At 39.0% G+C, this 15,865-nt stretch overlaps 1 protein-coding gene across 2 annotated transcripts in view; it reads right to left on the reverse strand.

Moving 5' to 3' along the window:
• The window catches only part of LOC120535709 (tyrosine-protein kinase STYK1-like), an 87,766-nt gene extending 77,383 nt beyond the window's left edge, over window positions 1–10,383 (reverse strand). Inside the window, exons 1-2 of one of the 2 annotated variants that reach the window (XM_039763714.1) lie at window positions 10,146–10,383; window positions 6,736–6,817 (exon numbers count right to left, since the gene is read on the reverse strand). In XM_039763714.1, the coding sequence (XP_039619648.1) occupies window positions 6,736–6,817; window positions 10,146–10,217 (154 nt within the window). In that variant the 5' untranslated portion in view covers window positions 10,218–10,383. Of the gene's footprint in view, window positions 1–6,679; window positions 6,818–10,145 lie in introns of those variants that run through there. The other variant, XM_039763715.1, reaches the window with a different exon arrangement.
• Window positions 10,384–15,865: the final 5,482 nt, after the last annotated feature.

Below are 15,865 nucleotides of genomic sequence, written 5' to 3' on the forward strand. Positions count from 1 at the left end.
CATGAACAGTAATCACATGAGGAGAGCAGATTAGTTAACTGTCTCAAGACTTCTTGGCGCATTTTCAAATTTCGAAAGTACTTACCGCATGTTGACAGCCTGACAGCACCAGTGACTCTATGATCAATTTCCAGGTATGGCAAGTACTGACAAATTTCAGGCTGTCTTTTTCCTTTTGTTATGGTACAACAAACACAAGATATCAGACACAAGACAAATTTCTTTCTTCTATTTGCGCAGTCTTAAACAGGCCTTTCCTTCTTTCCATGAGACCTTATTGTGTGCATTATTTTCTAACCAAGCACTCACTGGTCGTCAGCACACACACACACACACACACACACACAAAGAAGCCCATTGCAGCAACCTAAGACAAAATCAGAGTGCTAAGACACCAAGATGTTACACAACAAGACTTTAAGTCTTGAACATGTGAATGATGCATCCTTAATCTCCTTATCTCTCCCCAAAGATATACACTTCAGGTTGACTGGCTACATATGAGTGCACATAACTATAAGGCTTCTCATGAAAAAGGCTCATGGCATTAGAGGAAGAACTGTGGTGCATGCCTGGTCTGTAAGACTTACTAACTTCAAACTGTAATGCCAGTAGAAGGTGGCAGAGAGCGAGCACAGAATTGAGTACATTCAGTACTCTGCTAACAGAGGATTATGCTGAGATCATAACATGGAGCAGTGCTGAGTGCATTTTCTGAATAACAGAAGTGTGAATAAATTAAATTAAATATGCAAAGCGCCAGTATGCACTGGACTCTCAGTTTAACAGCACAGCAGACGCACGTTGGATGTGGCAGGGTATCCAGCTGATCAAGGACTACAAACCCCAGACACACATGGCCACAGCTACTGCCGCTTCACTCCCGGACGAGTTGAACGTGTTTTTCGCTCACTTCGAGCGTGCTAACATGGACAGGTCTGTGTGACTCCCCACAGCACCGCAACACTGCAGTGTGATGCTCTCCAAGGATGACGTGAGGAAGACTTTTTCCCAAGTCAGCATTCGCAAAGCACCCAGCCCAGACGGAGTCTCAAGTCGCATTTTAAAAACATGTTGTGACCAGCTAGCTGCTGTCTTTAAAGATATTAACACATCTCTAAGAGTTTCATCTGTCCCCACCTGCTTCAAGTACACAGCCATCATCCCTGTCCCAAAGAAAAATAAAGTAGACTGTAATGATTACAGCCCAGTAGCACTTACTCACATAGCCATGACGTGCTTTGAGAGGCTGGAGCTAAAACACATCAAGGACATCATCCCTTACAGTCTGGACCCCTTCCAGTTTGCCTACCGTTGCAACAGGTCCACTGAGGATGCAATCTCCATAACACTTCACACCATTCAGTCTCCTCTGGAGAACAAGAACTGTTATGCCTGGCTGCTGTTAGTGGACTACAGCTCTGCATTTAACAACGTCATTCCATCCCACCTCATCGCTAAACTCCTGGATCTGGGGCTTAGCTCTTCACTGTGCAACTGAGTACCAGACTTCCTGACAAGCAGACCTCAGCAAGTGCGTATTGGTGGAAAAACCTCCTCCATCATCACCATCAACAGTGGCACCCTGCAGGGCAGCATGCTGAGCCCCCTGCTTTACTTTCTCTACACACATGACTGCGTAGCTAAGTACAGCTCGAACACCATCCTCAAGTTTGTTGACGATACCACTGTAATATATCTGATCAGCGAGGACGACGAGACAGCCTACAGGGAGGAGGTCAGACTCCTGGCAGAATGGTATCAGGACAACAACCTCACCCTCAACATTAGAAAAACTAAGGAGATGATCGTGGATTTCCACAAACAGGCAACAGAGCACAGCCCCATCTACATTGGAGGTGAGGCTGTGGAGCCGGTAAGCAGCTTTAGGCTGAGTGAGTTACCCACACCGATGACCTTAAAAGGTCAAGTCACACTGCGGCAGTAGTCAAGAAAGCCCAACGATGCCTTTTCTTCCACAGGAGACTGAGTAAGGCCCGGATGTCCCCCACAACCCTGTGCAGATTCTACAGGTGTACTGTGGAATCCATCCTGACAGGATGCATCACATCCTGGTACAGGAACTACTCAGTTCAGGACTGCAGAGCTCTGCAGCGTGTGGTGAATTCAGCACAGCAGATCACGGGCACAAAGCTCCTTGCGATCCATGGCAATCCACACTACACGCCGTCTCAGGAAAGTGAACCGTATCAGGCGGGACCCCAGCCACCCTGCACTGTCATTTTTCATCCTCCTCCCATCTGGGAAGTGACTAAAGACAATTTGGACACGCACCTCCAGGTTCAGGAACAGTTTCTACCCAAATGCAATCAGACTCATGAACAATCGGTAACCTTGTGTCACCTCTACTGCTACCTGCACATATACTGCACTTCTGCCACTGTCTCCATGTATTCCTAAGATTCTGGATTTACAGTGGTGTGAAAAACTATTTGCCCCCTTCCTGATTTCTTATTCTTTTGCATGTTTGTCACACAAAGTGTTTTTGATCATCAAACACATTTAACCATTAGTCAAATATAACACAAGTAAACACAAAATGCAATTTTTAAATGATGGTTTTTATTATTTAGGGAAAAAAAAATCCAAACCTACATGGCCCTGTGTGAAAAAGTAATTACCCCCTGAACCTAATAACTGGTTGGGCCACCCTTAGCAGCAATAACTGCAATCAAGCGTTTGCGATAACTTGCAATTAGTCTTTTACAGTGCTCTGGAGGAATTTTGGCACACTCATCTTTGCAGAATTGTTGTAATTCAGCTTTATTTGAGGGTTTTCTAGCATGAACCGCCTTTTTAAGGTCATGCCATAGCATCTCAATTGGATTCAGGTCAGGACTTTGACTAGGCTACTCCAAAGTCTTCATTTTGTTTTTCTTCAGCCATTCAGAGGTGGATTTGCTGGTGTGTTTTGGGTCATTGTCCTGTTGCAGCACCCAAGATCGCTTCAGCTTGAGTTGACGAACAGATGGCCGGACATTCGCCTTCAGGATTTTTTGGTAGACAGTAGAATTCATGGTTCCATCTATCGCAGCAAGCCTTCCAGGTCCTGAAGCAGCAAAACAACCCCAGACCATCACACTACCACCACCATATTTTACTGTTGGTATGATGTTCTTTTTCTGAAATGCTGTGTTCCTTTTATGCCAGATGTAACGGGACATTTGCCTTCCAAAAAGTTCAACTTTTGTCTCATCAGTCCACAAGGTATTTTCCCCAAAAGTCTTGGCAATCATTGAGATGTTTCTTAGCAAAATTGAGACGAGCCCTAATGTTCTTTTGCTTAACAGTGGTTTGCATCTTGGAAATCTGCCATGCAGGCCGTTTTTGACCAGTCTCTTTCTTATGGTGGAGTCGTGAACACTGACCTTAATTGAGGCAAGTAAGGCCTGCAGTTCTTTAGACGTTGTCCTGGGGTCTTTTGTGACCTTTCGGATGAGTCATCTCTGCGCTCTTGGGGTAATTTTGGTCGGCTGGCCACTCCTGGGAAGGTTCACCACTGTTCCATGTTTTTGCTATTTGTGGATAATGGCTCTCAATGTGGTTGGCTGGAGTCCTAAAGCTTTAGAAATGGCTTTATAGCCTTTACCAGACTGATAGATCTCAATTACTTCTGTTCTCATTTGTTCCTGAATTTCTTTGGATCTTGGCATGATGTCTAGATTTTGAGGTGCTTTTGGTCTACTTCTCTGTGTCAGGCAGCTCCTATTTAAGTGATTTCTTGATTGAAACAGGTGTGGCAGTAATCAGGCCTGGGAGTGGCTACGGAAATTGAACTCAGGTGTGATACACCAGTTAGGTTATTTTTTAACAAGGGGGCAATTCCTTTTTTTTTTTACACAGGGCCATGTAGGTTTGGATTTTTTTTCTCCCTAAATAATAAAAACCATCATTTAAAAACTGCATTTTGTGTTTACTTGTGTTATATTTGACTAATGGTTAAATGTGTTTGATGATCAGAAACATTTTGTGTGACAAACATGCAAAAGAATAAGAAAACAGGAAGGGGGCAAATAGTTTTTCACACAACTGTATTTATTTACTTATTTATATTCATTTTTTTTTTTTTCCTCTATGTTCACTGTCTGCAGGGGCACATGCACGCAAGCATTTCATTGTACATGGTACTTGTACACAAGACAATAAAGAATTTAATTGAATTGAAGTGTGACGTAATCTTGACAATTGGACAGCTGTAGCAAACTTCAAATGTCTACATGAATATTCTGGCATTAGTTTATACACACAAAAACAACTGAACTGAACATTATTATTAGTGAAAATAAAAGTAACCACATGCACCAAATGTATGCTGCATTGATTCAATATGCACAAGTAACCCAGGAAAACGTATCACCTTGTCTATAGGGTGATATGGCTATATGGATACATTCACATTGAAGCTAAAAGTGACTCAATTCATTAAAATACATTTTGCAAGTTATCTAAATCAAATACGAGTGTATTCAAATCTCTTTTCTGAATATGGCCCTCATGCACAAAATTAATAAAAACAAATTTGACTGCTGTGCGGGTTTATATTGTTTTCAGTGGAAAACATGTAAAAATGTCCCAGCTCATGAAAGCAGAGAAGAAAAAAGAAAAACGATTTGTGCTGGCATTCTTAGTACAATTAGCACTGATGTGCCTGAATGTACAAACCCAAAGACACAATGGAGAAATCTAGAGTTGAAAATGCAACTAGGTTATATTTGCTGGCAAGAGTCACACCAAACATTTAATAAATCTGCAACTTGTCTTTTTTTCCCCATTGGCACACTGTGGCTGTACACTGTCATTCATCCTGATTTTCAAAGCAAAGATATATCAGTGGTTAAACAAACAGTAAAGTAAAACAATGTAAAGTGGTCCCTATTCAATATAAAAAGTTTGATTTAATTTGTTATTTTGCTGTTCACACATGTCCAAATAGTAGGAGTTAAAAAAAAAGGAAAAAAGGATTTAAGCTGTACTGTAAATTAAGCATATTGTGTATTTGACTACCCAACGAGCTTTATCAGTTTCAGTGATTCTAGAAGCCTTCAGTCGTCTTCTTTCGGCTGCTCCCGTTAAGGGTCACCACAGCCGATCATCTTCTTCCATACATTTCTGTCCTCTGCATCTTGTTCTGTTACACCCATCACCTGCGTGTCCTCTCTTCACCACATCCATAAACCTTCTCTTAAGCCTTCCTCTTTTTCTCTTGCTTAGCAGATCTATCCTTAGTATCCTTCTTCCAATATACTCAGCATCTCTCCTCTGCACATGTCCAAACCAACGCAATCTCTCCTCTCAGACTTTGTCTCATAACCGTCCAACTTGAGCTGATCCTCTAAAGTACTCATTTCTAATCCTATCCATCCTTGTCACACCCAATGCAAATCTTAGCATCTTTACCTTTTTCACCTCCAGCTCTGTCTCCTACTTTCTGGATAGTGTCACCGTCTCCAACCCATATAACATAGCTGGTCTCACTACCGTCCTGTAGACCTTCTCTTTCACTCTTGCTGATATCCATCTGTCACAAATCACTACCAACACTCTTCTCCACCCATTCCACCCTGCCTGCACTCTTTTTTTCACCTCTCTTCCGCAATCCCCATTACTCTGTACTGTTGATCCCAAGCATGTAAACTCATCCACCTTCACCAACTCTACTCCCTTGCACCCTCACCATTCTACTGACCTCCCTCTCATTTACACACATGTATTCTGTCTTGATCCTACTGACCTTCATTCCTCTCCTCTCTAGAGCATATCTCCACCTCTCCAGGGTCTCCTCAACCTGCTCCCTACTCTCGCTACAGATCACAATGTCATCAGCAAACATCATAATCTATGGGGACTCCTATCTAATCTCGTCTGTCAGCCTGTACATCACTGTTGCAAATAAGAAAGGGCTCAGAGCCGATCTCTGATGTAATCCAACCTCCACCTTAAATGCATCTGTCACTCCTACTGCAGACATCACCATCAATAGCCTTCAATACCATTCAAAATTTAAAAAAAAAGTTGGGATCAATAATCAGTCAAAGGGCATACAACTGTGTTTCACATGAAGGATGTGTTCAGATGAACTTTTTAGTATATTTTTTCTTGTCTGAGAAACACTATAAAGAATCATCCTTAGGGCTGTCACAGACTGTAGTTAAGCTAAACACTCTCTCGTAAGTATGTTTAAATTGGCCGTTTGTGATACCATGATGAAGTGGTTGCTGCACATGCACTTTTCTGCTGCTCCTGAAGTGGTTTTTCTCCCTGAACATCCCAATCACTTTCACTGTGGCAAGATCGGTGCTTTTAGGTGATTGCACATGTGAAAGGTATGAATCACACAAGTTGCCTGTCCCACCTTGATAAACCAGTGGTATTTTGTATGGCTGGGCTCAGCCAGCACGCACAAAGCAATATAATTTGTGTGTGCTTCTTTTTTTCCATCTTCTGCTGAAAATGTCCATTATTTTAAAATTACACATTATTGCAAGGGTTTAATTCTTAGGTTATTCACTTTCTTCGTGGGGTTTTCATATTTTATTTTCCCTAGATATTCTTTGCTGAATAGGATTAAGTAAGCGTGAGAATGTTATGCGATTTATCCCTCAAGACTGAAGTGACAGAATCACACATAACCAGCTATTTCTCAATCATGTCAACGTACTTATCTAAAAATCTGATTCTACACGTGAATCTACGACCCAATCATGCTTTCCAAACCTGCTCCTTGCATGACTCCACCCAAAAATCCTGGTCGCAGCCTCACATCTATATTCCAGACATTACGATATCGACACAAGATCTAAAAACAAACAAAAAGAAAAAAAATATTAAGATTACCAGGATATTGTCTTTGACACAGTCTATCCGATGACCCCAGCACCGCTTTTAGAAATACAGTTAATCTAGCTGCATGTTACATTTTAAATGTGCATTTTACATGAAACATTGTGGCAAGATTATCAAAAGCACTTGATGGGGAGATTAATAAATGCTTGCTACAGGAATGGAATAGTTGCAATATTGTGGTAGTGTGGACATAGTCTTAGACTTATCTTGAGCAAGTATTTGAACAGTAGAAAACAGTTTTGCATCAAAAATTAATTCTGAACCTTGAAACAGAAGTGATTTACAAAACCTGATCTAAAGTTAGTAAATTATCCAGAGACTAAAAATACAGATAAGCAGATAATTAGTGTACATGAACTTGTTATACTGGGCTTAATGATATTATCAGCTTGAAAAGCATTGTCAAGAACTTACTTACATCTCAGTGGCATTTTCATTGGAATATGTACCTGCTAAGTCTCACATGGAAGATGTGTTAGAAGTTGTGCTTTACTGCACATGGCCATTGTTTATTGAGCATGACAAAGACTGTTTTGCACTTTTATTATTAACTGGCTTTTTATGTCTACAACCAGGCTTTGAATGTCTTCAAAAAGTATAATATAAAATGGCATAGCTCCTATCTTTTTTTTTGATGTTCTAGTCAGATACAATTAAGGTTACTTCTTTTGCACAGTGTAAGAGAAAAAATCCCTGCTACATCATGAGGCTGACTAGTTCTGATGATCCAGTAAGCCACAATAAAACATGCATATACGGTCTTTCCATGAGCTGTAGTTTCAGTTTTGAGTAAAGTCTTTTTGTCCCTGTAGTTCATTTAGCTTTTTCAGGTTTTGACTACAGAGTTAAATGTTTTGTTTTTACCACTTGCTTAGAAAAAGTCATGGGCACCACAGATTTCTTTATATATAAATTATTTCTTACATGTTTATTTATTGTCTTCTGCGTCAGTAAGAGAGAGTACATTTAAAATTTTCAAACACTGATTTTCCAAAAAATTATGTTCCAGAAAAAGGTACATGTTGTATTAAAACGAGTAACATATTAAATAAGAAGACCACTTTACAGATATAAACTTCACTACTTTGTAGGTATGCAGTCCAGCGCATGATTAAATAAAGACGACATGATCTTTTGATTGAATGGATCAACTGAAACGAAAACAGAAGCAGAAGGACTCAAATTTGGTGAAGGACAAGCAAACTGTGTGGTCAGAGACTGGCAGATGTGACTCCTTCACAGGCATATCTGTTCATTTTTGGATGACTAATAAATCACAAAGTAAAAATTTTTCTGTTTTTTTCCCCCCATTCCCATCTCCTTTGTTTAAATAAAGATTAAATCTTGATATGTCCACATATGTTAATGAAGGAAAACATTTCAGAGTGTATACTTACTTTTTCACACAACTGTAATTTGAATTGAAAAGATAAACTCATCACTGTCTCCAAGAAGAAAATAACATAATCAAGAAGACTGGTGCCCTGTCCAGGGATTGTTCCTGCCTTGTGCCCTATGTTTGTTGGGAGAGGCTGCAGCTTCCCCACAATGCTGCTCGGGATAAAGCAGGTTTGGAAGATAGATGATCAAGGAGAATGATATAGGATCTTGTGACATATTAAAAGCTGTCTAGAGTAGAGATTAAAACCATTTATATTTAAACTGAACAACATGCTTCTAAGTTTTTTTTTTTGTTTTTTTTTCTTAGACTAAACAACATGCTTCTAAGTTTTTTTTTTTGTTTTTTTTTTCTTAGACTACAAGGCAAATTGGCCTGTGCATTACAAGTACTGAGTGTATAAGCTTTCAGAAGCAACTAGAGATGTAAATACAGAAGTGTAATATATTCATCTTAAGAAGACTTAATAAGAATGAATGAGGTTGGAAGGACAGATCAAAAATGTTACTTTATAATTATGTACATGTATGTTAAGATGTTTCTGTAAACACTCGAAACCTGGGCACCTTCAAATCTCTACTTCAGTGGTTCCTAAACTCGGTCCTGGGGATCCCTGTGGCTGCAGGTTTTTGTTCCAACCAACTTCTGTTTTTAGCCTAATTAAGTGAGCTGATATTTCCTAGTTTCTGTCTTGGGGACAATGTAGAAATTACAAAACTAAGTTTGGTAAATTTTATTAAAGTGTAATAAGCAGTTATATAGGATAATGTTTTTTTTTTCCTTTTTAAAAATATTTAATTCTGCTTTTCCAGGTTTTCTGATTATTGAATCCATTATTTACGAAGTAGCGAGTCGGATGCTAAAGTAGTTGTAGGCTTTCATTTTTCAGTGTTGATTGCCCACACGTCTGCTCTCCTTGTTTTTAATTGTCATTATTAATATACAATGAGGGGAGCAAACTACACAGAAAAGAGGCAAAAGAATAGGAAAACAACGAAATAGAGTTAAGCATGTAAAGCTACAACAAAACATTTTTAAATGTCTTATAAATGAAAAGGAAAAAAAAAAATCAGACTGCTGTGCTTTTCTGAATGGAAAATGAGAAGAGAAAAAGCACCAGCTAATTAAATGAGATCCATTATTAAACTGTTACTACCGATTATGAATCTGTTTGGAACAAACATCTGCAGCCACAGGGGGTCCCCAGGTCCGAGTTTGGGAACTACTGCTCTACTCCATTATATTTTGAACACTTTTAAAAAGGATGGACGATCCACGTCGAACAGCCAACAACCTGATATTGTTTTCTTATTGTTTCGATGAAGAAAAACGGGAACTCTGAGAGAAGTCCTTCAATAAGACTGCAAACATCACGCAGGGAGTGGTTAGGTCAGGACCTGAAGAACGTTTTCTTTATAATTCTTTTGAAAAAGTGCGTAAAACTGACTATATGTCAAGTTCTTTTATCGTTGACTGCGTTCGTGCATAATTTGAATTTTCCAGAATGTTTTGTTAAAGGTTTTCTATTTAAAGACAGCGTAATATAGCATTGACAGTTAAACACATCTTATACATTTTTCATTTAAAATACGAGCAAAAACATTTACCAAAAAATCATGCATTGCGAAATTAAATATAAAATTATTCTTACTATAGGGTTCGTACTTCTTTATGCGTTTTAATTATATAAAAGGAAACAAGACCCTCCCAAAAGCAATAATTATTAACAAAATAACACAAAAAACTAAATGCATATTACAAAAACTACTAAACACATTTGATTGTATGATTTGCTTGACTTCCCAAGTTATTCTAACAATATCATACACCTGACACTGCCACCCGTATAACAGCGTAACAATTTTAAACGCTTCGGTTTTACCTCAAATCCAATCCAAGAGTATGGTGAAACCACGTCATAGAATAATTCCACTAACTTTTTAGAAGCCGACATTTTTTTTTTTTTTTTTGCCCCCCCTAAGACTGTTCTACAATTGGCTATTATTTGCAGCTATGTTCGGAGCAATAAACAGTACACTGAACGAATTCAAAGCGAGCTACTTTCTCATTTTTTCAGAACACAACCTTTCCCCTAGTTCAGGGAAATCTCTACCAGCCAATCAATGATCGTACAATGATCAGCCATTCATTGGGCGTACATCATGAAAATAAGCCATTCAGGGGCCTTAACGCAATAAGAGGCGTGGTTTCTCTTTAAAGCGGCCTTGGTCTTTTAAATGTGTTTTAGTTTTATTTAAATGAGAAGCCTTTACAAACAAACAAACAAGCAAGCAATTAAACGAGTCAATAAACTGGTTACTATAATGATATGATGTTATATAATAATAGAAGTGTCTTTAATTCAGTTCAAATTGACGAACTCACTCCCCCTTCAAGGATGGAGCGAAAACTTGGTAGCATTGAACTTGGACCTTCCCACCAAGGTTAGCCTCTTCGGGAGCATGACCCGAGGCAGTGGTTTAATTTATAACTTTAGCCAATAATTAACAAGTAATAACTCAGCTACCACTAACATCATTAAAATGCTTAATTTATATAATTAAAAGAAAATAAAACAAAAAAACATTTTTTCTCTGTGCCACAGGATAAAGAAAAAAAGATTAAGATATGCCCAAAGATGCCGCCTTCTTTTGAGTGTTTTCTCGTAATTGCTTGCAACCAATGCTGCTTAAAACACTTGAGCAATTAAAAAAAACTGCAACTTATTTTAAATAGTAGCATTTAAGATCCTGCCTGAGAGTCTTATGATTTTTTTAATACTGTAGCATTGGCGCCAAGTACCACAATGGATGGATTCTCTGCTCTTTACATGGCTCTTTGAGGTAGTTCTCTATGCTTGAAAAGACTGCTCATCTTTGGCCACATTAGTTGGAAAAGTACTTATAACTGTGCAAAGATGCCGTTTTTATAGGTGCTGTGGCAACTGATGATGTAATGCCAGCTCATCCTTTTGTTGACTCATCCAAAGTCATTACATAGCCCTCCCTTCAAAGTCACTGTCCCCAGCGTCCACTTCCAACTGAAACTGCGCACAAACTCGTCGAAATGGCAGGATGCTCTTCTCTCCTGCATTGGTTGTGCAGGCAGTGTTGAGGGCATATCAGCAGGGTTTGGGAGTGCTGTGTTGTCAGATGGCACAACAGGGATGTTGTGTGCTGCAGTGACAGGTGGCACAACCAGGATTTTTAATGCAGTGCTTTTGTTTGGTGCAGCAGGGTTGTTCAGTGCTGGTCAGCCATTGGCAAGCAGGTGCACCTTTTTGTGTGGAGATGCAGCCCGACAAACCCCATTCCATATCTGGAACTTATTTTTGAGACTCTCGTTTCACTGTCACTTCACAATGCCTCTGCAATCTGCCTTGCCCTTTACCTATGCATTTTTACCACCAGCCCTGCTTCTCACAGCTCACTTGGCAACTCGATCTGCCAAACGTTTCCCCAGCTCCATGAGCCTGAAGCTACGCCAGTGTCTGCGCACCTGGGATAATGACCTTAGCAGATGTAGAAGAGCTGGTGAAATTGCAGAAGTGTCAGTCTCTCAGCTGTCTCCATCCGTGGACTGCTGCTGCAAAAGGCACTTGATATTACAGATCTGAGCCTTAAGACTATCCAGCAACTCCTTGGAAAAGCCAAGCTGGTTTGTTTTAGGTCTCCGAGGCACTCAGCGCTTTGCTAAGTTGGACGGTAGATCTTCTTCGTGTCCCATTTCTGACACCAATGTAGAAATCAGTACCGAGCACTGTAATGGATTGTTCCCTAGCTCTTTACATGGCTCTCTGAGGTGGCTCACCATCCTTAAAAGGAGTGCTTGGCTTTTGCTGCAATGGTTGGAAAATGCACGTGCAACTGTGCTGAGTCGCTGTTTTTATAGGCACTCCTGCTATTGATGACATAATGCCAGGTCAATCTTTTGGTGACTCATCCCTGGCTAATGTAACTTGGCCTGCGCCATTGCAATACAACAGATCCTTATATTTTGATAAAGGTAGCCTTATTGCTCAAAAAAAGCACTTTTAACTGTGAAACCAGAAATGCGTGCCTTTTTCTGACATAATTAGAGTCCGCTGTGATCTCTCTATTTTTAAACCTTATCTGTTTCAAATGAGAGAGAAACAGTGGAATTAACAGGACACTGTTGCAGTATATATAACCTACTGTGTTTGTGTGTGGTATAACAAATGAAAACTTTTGGTGTTTCTGAATATTCAGAATAAAAGTAAAATATACCAAAAAAAAGCCACAAAATTCACTTTATATTGAAATTCAATTAAAAGCAGGATTTGGTAGGAATAAAAAACAGTACCCACTGCTCTTGGACACCCATGATGTTGCGAGTCATGTATACATGTACATGACTTATCAACAAATAGAAAAAGTAAAATGAAACTAAAATTAAGCATTAGAATATAAACAGTGTAGCCTGATTCCTGGGGCCTCATGTATAAACGGTGCATAGGCACAGAAATGTTACGTATATTTCCATGTTCAAATTGCGATGTATAAAACCTACACTTGGTGTTAAGCCACTCACTTTTCCACGGTACCCTGTCATACGCAAGTTCTCCGCTCGGTTTTGCAGGCGTCGAAGCAGTGCTACTGTTCCTGTGTGGTTACTCTTTATTTCTTAGAACCACATTCCTGACGCAGCTTAATAAATACACTGAAACTAACTGCATATCGTTTATTAGTGTAATGCATCTGATTGTAATTAACCTGTAACAATATAATGGCCAAGGGAATAGCCAGAGTATTCCAAATACTATAACTGCTTTAGCATTGTTACTCTCACTGTACCATCTTCTTTTTCTTCTTTCAGCTGCTCCCTTTAAGGGTTGCCACAGCGGATCATCTTTTTCCATATTTCTCTCATTGCACCACTTGGAGCATTTATATCACTGTATCTGAGTGGGGAATCACAGCAGCAGCTGATCGGGAAGAGAATTATCAGTATACAGTATCAAGCACATGCTGCCTCAGCCACGGCAAAATGTTTCAAAGCCTTTTCTGTATGGACCTCGCGGTTCAGAAACAGTTTCATCTCAAGAACTGTAGTACTAGGTTGTTGTACCGTGTTAGCCATTATGAATGTAGAGAAAAGCCAAGCAAAATGACACCTTTTATTGGCTAACTAAAAAGATTACAATATGCAAGCTTTCGAGGCAACTCAGGCCCCTTCTTCAGGCAAGATGTAAAGATGCCTGAAGAAGGGGCCTGAGTTGCCTCGAAAGCTTGCATATTGTAATCTTTTTAGTTAGCCAATAAAAGTTGTCATTTTGCTTGGCTTTTCTCTACATCTCAAGAACTATAAACGCACTCATAGAATTGCTCCTTGTAGAACTGTTTGTACTTATAAGTACAATTACCCCACTATAAACTTGCACTACAGTTATAATATTACACAACCTGCGCCACTTTATAAAGCGCGTATTTACATATGATGACGATATCATTTTTAAGATGAAATGCAGCAAAATATATTGATTATATTATACAGATAAAACTTTAACTTCATTTAAATAATCTGTATTGTTAATAATTAAACACGTGGGGACACGGTGCCACAGCGCTTGCAAGTTCACATATTGTTCCCGCTTTGCGCTGTATATTTGCAGAGGCTGGCGCGACACTGGAAGGATAGACGCATAGAATAATTAAACACGTAATATGAAGATATTTCAATGTCCCTTAAAAGTTTTGAAGAATCGTCATTGTAAGCTTACAGATGGCTTAACGTCTTTTAGAGAGCTGATTGTGTGGTGATTGGGTATTTGGGGAAAGAAAATTAAGGACAGGAATTTGAGGTTTGTACGTTTGAAAGAGACAGTACTGCTACAATAAATTATTTCACCGAAGGTTGCGCATGACGCAGCAGCATCTTGTGTGAGACATGAACAATCACTGTGCCATCGTGTTCCCATGTTTAATAATATGCTTTCATTCCAATCATCATGAAAATTATATCACGTATACATCTCAGTATTTTAATTATTCAGAGAGCTGTAATATCACGAATGTAATGGATTCTGTGTCCTGTCGGAGAAAGAGAAAGAACGGAAACACGTAGTGATTCACACACATAGAGCACACTGAAGATCAAATACAAAACAAAGCATTTAACATGCTACTTTAGTTACGATGGGATTTGCGAAACTAGTAAATTTAAATGATTTTAAGATGAAGTGTATGATGTTCGACTTTAATGACAAAATAAACTACGTGATTAAAGTGGAAATTTCGAGATTAAAGTTGACATTTCATGCTTTTTTCCCACTGTGTGCCTATTTTTTTTTTGTCTGTACCCTAATAAGCTCAGACGGTGGGCTACAACTCGCCTTTTACGGCCACTTTCATATGTGACTTCTTTTTTATTTTGGCACTGTGCGACTTTGTGAACTTGAGCTTTCGAGTTTCTCCGAAACGCTATGTCACTCGATCAACTTCCTTTTGTTGATTATACCACTGTTTAAATCAACAAATAGTACGTTTTTCCTTTGCCTCCACTTGGTATTCACTGAAATTCTTATATTTTCCCCCATGCTTTTCCCATTGTCTTTTCACAGAACGCTGAGCTTAAGGGCTATTTATACGGATTTGCATATTCAAAGAGGCATAATTCTAGGAGGAATTGAGGCGGGACAGCAGGCGCGTGAACGTGCGTTACTTTTCACGCTGACCGGGATTTATGGAGAGGAAGAACGTGGAAGTTGGAGTACGCACAGATTCCTGCATCTGGATTTTTCTGTGCGCAAGCACATTACGGCTTTTGTGCTTGCATCATGTTATAGTGCGAATTCTACGCACGGCATTATGCATGAGGCCCCTGGTGTTACCGTGCTCAAGTCACCAAAAAGGCAATCTCAGATTGTGAACTTGTAAACAATAATCTATTGTAATATGTCTTAGAGACTTATTTATAAAACATTGTGTGAATTTGAGTGTAAAAATATGCACACAGCAAAAAATCAAATCAGATTTATAAAACCTGGTGCACGCACATTTCCACTCAATTTATCCTTTATAAATCACAATTATCTTGTAAATATGCATACAGGAATGTGTGTCTAACACCACCCTGAAACACCCATATATGGAGCATGCTAATCAACCTCATATATTTGCAATCACGATGCAGCAGAACGTCATTGGCTGGTAGAGCTGCCCTGCTCCTGACACATCGAGACCCTGCCTCTTGCATTCAAGTATGGGAGGATGCCCGCATTGTAAGTCTTAATTTTGGCATGCATCAACCCCCGTAAAAAATAAATCTTGCATGTGTAAAAACTAATAATAAAAAATAGGTAACTATACGCAAAATAATCATTACTTTAATTAATAAAAATGGGTTTTACCCTTTTTTATTGATTATTTAATTCTAATTCAATAAAAAATTAAAAATAATGTTAACTTAAAATGTAAACATTTTTATAACTTATTCTAAGTAAAAAACTATACTGTGAATTGAACACATTTAAGTTAAGTTAAATTTAATGACACAGCATTTCCTGTAACATCGATTTCTTAGTCTTTACAACAACGCATTCAGCTGTAACACTTATCCATAATAAGAGATATTTTACTACGA

The sequence above is a fragment of the Polypterus senegalus genome, chromosome 9 (assembly GCF_016835505.1).
Source record: "Polypterus senegalus isolate Bchr_013 chromosome 9, ASM1683550v1, whole genome shotgun sequence".
Taxonomy (NCBI): Eukaryota; Metazoa; Chordata; class Cladistia; order Polypteriformes; family Polypteridae; genus Polypterus; species Polypterus senegalus.